The sequence below is a fragment of the Nerophis ophidion genome, linkage group LG17 (assembly GCF_033978795.1).
Source record: "Nerophis ophidion isolate RoL-2023_Sa linkage group LG17, RoL_Noph_v1.0, whole genome shotgun sequence".
NCBI classification, from domain to species: Eukaryota; Metazoa; Chordata; class Actinopteri; order Syngnathiformes; family Syngnathidae; genus Nerophis; species Nerophis ophidion.
The window spans coordinates 4381603-4388369 of NC_084627.1; the positions used below are offsets into that span (position 1 = coordinate 4381603).

Consider the following 6767-nt stretch of genomic DNA (forward strand, 5'->3'; position numbering starts at 1 on the left):
CAAGTGCGCGCTCTTTCAGTCAATTAATGCGCGAGGAATATATAAATATATGTATGTGTATATATATATATATATATATATATATATATATATATATATTATAAAAACAGTACAACCTTTTATATTTTTCTATGATTGTTTTTTATTGTAGCAACATGGTGGTTAACGTTTTGGACACCTGTCTATGCGTGTACATGTTTATATATATATATATATATATATATATGTCCATCCATCCGTTTACCACCGCTTATTCCCTTCGGGTTGCGGGGGGCGCTGGAGCCTATCTCAGCTACAATCGGGTGTAAGGTGGCGTACACACTGGACAAGTCGCCATCTCATCCCAGTATATATATATATATATATATATATATATATATATATATATATATATATATATATATATATATATATATATATATATATCCATCCATCCATTTTCTACCGCTTATTCCCTTTTGGGGTCGCAGGGGGTGCTGGAGCCTATCTCAGCTACCCTGGACAAGTCGCCACCTCATCGCAGGGCCAACACAGATAGACAGACAACATTCACACTCACAATCACACACTAGGTCCAATTTAGTGTTGCCAATCAACCTATCCCCAGGTGCATGTCTTTGGAAGTGGGAGGAAGCCAGAGTACCCGGAGGGAACCCACGCATTCATGGGGAGAACATGCAAACTCCACACAGAAAGATCCCGAGCCTGGATTTGAACCAAGGACTGCAGAAACTTCTTATTGTGAGGCAGACGCACTAACCCCTCTGCCACCGTGAAGCCCTATATATATATATATATATATATATATATATATATATATATATATATATATATATACACACACACACACAGTGGGGCAAAAAAGTATTTAGTCAGCCACCGATTGTGCAAGTTCTCCCACCTAAAATGATGACAGAGGTCCGTAATTTTCATCATAGGTACACGTCAACTGTGAGAGACAGAATGTGAAAAAACAAACAAAATGGATACATGGATGATACAGCAGAGGATTAAGGAGAATGTCATGTGGTCAGATGAAACCAATATAGAACTTATTGGTATAAACTCAACTCGTCGTGTTTGGAGGAAGAAGAATACTTAGTTGCATCCAAAGAACACCATACCTACTGTGAAGCATGGGGGTGGAAACAACATGCTTTGGGGCTGTTTTTCTGCTAAGGGGACAGGACGATTAAAGAATGAATGGGGCCATGTATCGTGACATTTTCAGCCAAAACCTCCTTCCATCAAATACTTATTTTCCACCATAATTTACAAATAAATTCTTTAAAATTCCTACAATGTGAATTCCTGGATTTTTTTTCACATTCTGTCTCTCACAGTTGAAGTGTACCTATGATGAAAATCCCAGACCTCTGTCATCATTTTAAGCGGGAGAACTTGCACAATCGGCGGCTGACTAAATACTTTTTTTAGACCCACTGTATATGTGTGTGTGTATATATATATACATTTTTTATTTTTTATTATTTAATTGTCCAAAGACATGCACCTGGGGATAGGTTGATTGGCAACACTAAATTGGCCCTAGTGTGTGAATGTTGTCTGTCTATCTGTGTTGGCCTTGCGATGAGGTGGCGACTTGTCCAGGGTGTACCCCCGCCTTCCGCCCGATTGTAGCTGAGATAGGCGCCAGCGCCCCCCGCGACCCCAAAAGGGAATAAGCGGTAGAAAATGGATGGACGGATGTATTTAATTTTTCCTTTTTATATATATATGGAGGCTGTGGGAAAACATCGCTCTTGATCCGCCTCCTCTTGTGATGGTTTCCTGCTGGCTCCGCTGTGAACAGGACTCTCGCTGCTGTGTTGGATCCGCTTTGGACTGGACTCTCGCGACTGTGTTGGATCCATTATGGATTGAACTTTCACAGTATCATGTTAGACCCGCTCGACATCCATTGCTTTCCTCCTCTCTAAGGTTCTCATAGTCATCATTGTCACCGACGTCTCACTGGGTCATTATTGTCACCGATATGGAAGCTGTGGGAAAACATCGCTCTTGATCCGCCTCCGCTTGTGATGGTTTCCTGCTGGCTCTGCTGTGAACAGGACTCTCGCTGCTGTGTTGGATCCGCTTTGGACTGGACTCTCGCGACTGTATTGGATCCATTGTGGATTGAACTTTCACAGTATCATGTTAGACCCGCTCGACATCCATTGCTTTCCTCCTCTCTAAGGTTCTCATAGTCATCATTGTCACCGACGTCTCACTGGGTCATTATTGTCACCGATATGGAAGCTGTGGGAAAACATCGCTCTTGATCCGCCTCCGCTTGTGATGGTTTCCTGCTGGCTCTGCTGTGAACAGGACTCTCGCTGCTGTGTTGGATCCGCTTTGGACTGGACTCTCGCGACTGTATTGGATCCATTGTGGATTGAACTTTCACAGTATCATGTTAGACCCGCTCGACATCCATTGCTTTCCTCCTCTCTAAGGTTCTCATAGTCATCATTGTCACCGACGTCTCACTGGGTCATTATTGTCACCGATATGGAAGCTGTGGGAAAACATCGCTCTTGATCCGCCTCCGCTTGTGATGGTTTCCTGCTGGCTCCGCTGTGAACAGGACTCTCGCTGCTGTGTTGGATCCGCTTTGGACTGGACTCTCGCGACTGTGTTGGATCCGTTGTGGATTGAACTTTCACAGTATCATGTTAGACCCGCTCGACATCCATTGCTTTCCTCCTCTCTAAGGTTCTCATAGTCATCATTGTCACCGACGTCCCACTGGGTCATTATTGTCACCGATATGGAAGCTGTGGGAAAACATCGCTCTTGATCCGCCTCCGCTTGTGATGGTTTCCTGCTGGCTCCGCTGTGAACAGGACTCTCGCTGCTGTGTTGGATCCGCTTTGGACTGGACTCTCGCGACTGTGTTGGATCCATTGTGGATTGAACTTTCACAGTATCATGTTAGACCCGCTCGACATCCATTGCTTTCCTCCTCTCTAAGGTTCTAATGGTCATCATTGTCACCCACGTCTCACTGGGTCATTATTGTCACCGATATGGAGGCTGTGGGAAAACACCGCTCTTGATCCGCCTCCTCTTGTGATGGTTTTTTGCTGGCTCGGCTGTGAACAGGACTCTCGCTGCTGTGTTGGATCCGCTTTGGACTGGACTCTCGCGACTGTGTTGGATCCATTGTGGATTGAACTTTCACAGTATCATGTTAGACCCGCTCGACATCCATTGCTTTCCTCCTCTCTAAGGTTCTCATAGTCATCATTGTCACCGACGTCTCACTGGGTCATTATTGTCACCGATATGGAAGCTGTGGGAAAACATCGCTCTTGATCCGCCTCCGCTTGTGATGGTTTCCTGCTGGCTCCGCTGTGAACAGGACTCTCGCTGCTGTGTTGGATCCGCTTTGGACTGGACTCTCGCGACTGTGTTGGATCCATTGTGGATTGAACTTTCACAGTATCATGTTAGACCCGCTCGACATCCATTGCTTTCCTCCTCTCTAAGGTTCTCATAGTCATCATTGTCACCGACGTCCCACTGGGTCATTATTGTCACCGATATGGAGGCTGTGGGAAAACATCGCTCTTGATCCGCCTCCTCTTGTGATGGTTTCCTGCTGGCTCCGCTGTGAACAGGACTCTCGCTGCTGTGTTGGATCCGCTTTGGACTGGACTCTCGCGACTGTGTTGGATCCATTGTGGATTGAACTTTCACAGTATCATGTTAGACCCGCTCGACATCCATTGCTTTCCTCCTCTCTAAGGTTCTCATAGTCATCATTGTCACCGACGTCTCACTGGGTCATTATTGTCACCGATATGGAAGCTGTGGGAAAACATCGCTCTTGATCCGCCTCCGCTTGTGATGGTTTCCTGCTGGCTCCGCTGTGAACAGGACTCTCGCTGCTGTGTTGGATCCGCTTTGGACTGGACTCTCGCGACTGTGTTGGATCCATTGTGGATTGAACTTTCACAGTATCATGTTAGACCCGCTCGACATCCATTGCTTTCCTCCTCTCTAAGGTTCTCATAGTCATCATTGTCACCGACGTCCCACTGGGTCATTATTGTCACCGATATGGAGGCTGTGGGAAAACATCGCTCTTGATCCGCCTCCTCTTGTGATGGTTTCCTGCTGGCTCCGCTGTGAACAGGACTCTCGCTGCTGTGTTGGATCCGCTTTGGACTGGACTCTCGCGACTGTGTTGGATCCATTGTGGATTGAACTTTCACAGTATCATGTTAGACCCGCTCGACATCCATTGCTTTCCTCCTCTCCAAGGTTCTCATAGTCATCATTGTCACCGACGTCCCACTGGGTCATTATTGTCACCGATATGGAGGCTGTGGGAAAACATCGCTCTTGATCCGCCTCCTCTTGTGATGGTTTCCTGCTGGCTCCGCTGTGAACAGGACTCTCGCTGCTGTGTTGGATCCGCTTTGGACTGGACTCTCGCGACTGTGTTGGATCCATTGTGGATTGAACTTTCACAGTATCATGTTAGACCCGCTCGACATCCATTGCTTTCCTCCTCTCCAAGGTTCTCATAGTCATCATTGTCACCAACGTCCCACTGGGTGTGAGTTTTCCTTGCCCTTATGTGGGCCTACCGAGGATGTCGTGGTGGTTTGTGCAGCCCTTTGAGACACTAGTGATTTAGGGCTATATAAGTAAACATTGATTGATTGATTGATATATATATATACACACACACACACACACACACACACACACACACACACACACACACATACACACACACAGCCCGGCCCCCGGCCAAATTGTTCTAACCCAATGCGGCCCTCGAGTTAAAACGTTTGGGGACCCCTGCTCTAAATTGTTGTTGTTTTTTTTTTTACCAGTGAAAGTTTCTTGAGCTTGCATTGCTATTACTACAGTGTTTCCCGAATGAATGGTTGCAGGTTTATTATGTATTGTTGCAAATTTGGGAAACATCCAAAAGCTGGCATTCCGCCTTCAACGTGCGATCTCTAGCCCAAACAAACGGAGGCTGTACTGCACGGTGAAGTTGCCACCCATTCAGTGACACGCAAAATAAAGGAAGTGGGTGCAGCAGCGAGTGCTATTCATATCCAGAGATGCTACACACCAGCACAGAGCAAAGAAGAGATGTGGCGGCGTGCCGCTTTCCGTGTGACAGGAACAGGAAGTGGTAAACGCACTTAGAGAACGCTAAAAAGATGAGGCTTGTATGTAAATCATCATTGAGCTCCCAAACTGATCAGACTTCCTACACCATTGAACTGTGGATGGAGTGAAGTGGAAGTTGTTTGGAAGCAAGATGACACAGAAAAACGCCGGTGGTGGCACCACCCAGGATGGAGACAAACTGAAAATTGTCATTGTGGGCGATGGAGGCTGTGGGAAAACATCGCTCTTGATGGTGTACGCTAAAGATTATTTCCCAGAGGTAAGGTGAAGTTCACTTCTAACAATGTCACCTAAATCATTTTTGGTTATTCAGCGTCTTGATTGATAACATCTCTCTGTCCTTTTGTGTCCAACACAGAAATACGCCCCGACTGTGTTTGAAAAATACTCCACCTCTGTGGTTCTTGGAGGGAAAGAAGTAAAGGTCAACCTGTACGACACAGCAGGTGATTGATTGATACTTTTATCAGTAGATTGCACAATACTGTACATATTCTGTACAATTGACCACTAAATGGATAGATAGATAGATAGATAGATAGATAGATAGTACTTTATTTATTCCGTCAGGAGAGTTCCTTCAGGAAAATTACAATTTTCAGCACAATCCCATTCAAGATCAGACAAACATTACAGGGAGACAGAACAGGATCACACCCGAATAAGTTTTTCAACTTGTTTAAGTCGGGGTCCACGTTAATCAATTCATGGTACAAATATATACTATAAAGGTATAAGTAAAGCCCATGTTGGACATTTTGTGTATTAAATACCAAAATGAAGCAGTCAAGCATCCGTGCGAATCAGAGAAGTGGTGAACGTCATCGAAAACATTGCATAAAAAGATCAATTCCATTTATTGTAAAGTCAGATTACAACTTGTGACTAATACATACTGTATTTTTCGGAGTATAGGTCGCACCTGCTAAAATGCATAATAAAGAAGGGAAAAAAACATATGTAAGTTGCACTGGAGTATAAGTCGCATTTTTTGGGAAAATTTATTTGATAACACCCAACACCAAGAATAGATATTTGAGAGGCAATTTAAAATAAATAAAGAATAGTGAACAACAGGTTGAATAAGTGCACTTTTTCTGCAGGCGAGCTACTTTTCAATTGACCAACTCGAGGGGATCTACCTCATTTATATATATCATTTATATTCATTTATTTATGAAAGAGACATTTTTGTAAACAAGTTAAATGTGTTTAATGATAATACAAGCATGTGTAACACATATAGATGTCTGTCTTTCACGAAGACAAGAATATAAGTTGGTGTATTACCTGATTCTGATGACTTGCATTGATTGGAATCAGACAGTAATGATGATAACGCCCACATTTTCAAATGGAGGAGGAAAAAAGTTGTCCTCTCTGTACAATACCACATGAAAGTGGTTGGTTTTTGGCATCTAATTCATCCAGCTTCCATACACTTTGCAAGAAAAACATTGGCGGCAAATTCCGTAGCTTGCTTGATTGACATTCACGGCACCCGAGGGTCTTGTGAGATGACGCTGGCTGCTGCCAGTTCATTATTATGAAATAAATGACAGAGAGGAAGGCGAGAAACACTTTTTATTTCAACAGACTTTCGC

At 44.2% G+C, this 6767-nt stretch overlaps 1 protein-coding gene across 1 annotated transcript in view; it reads left to right on the forward strand.

The window, feature by feature from the left end:
- Positions 1-4955: 4955 nt before the first annotated feature.
- rhof (ras homolog family member F) overlaps positions 4956-6767 on the forward strand; it is a 23305-nt gene continuing 21493 nt past the window's right edge. Inside the window, exons 1-2 of the mRNA XM_061875797.1 lie at positions 4956-5422; positions 5522-5609. Coding sequence (XP_061731781.1) covers positions 5294-5422; positions 5522-5609 — 217 coding nt within the window. The 5' untranslated portion in view covers positions 4956-5293. The remainder of the gene's footprint in view (positions 5423-5521; positions 5610-6767) is intronic.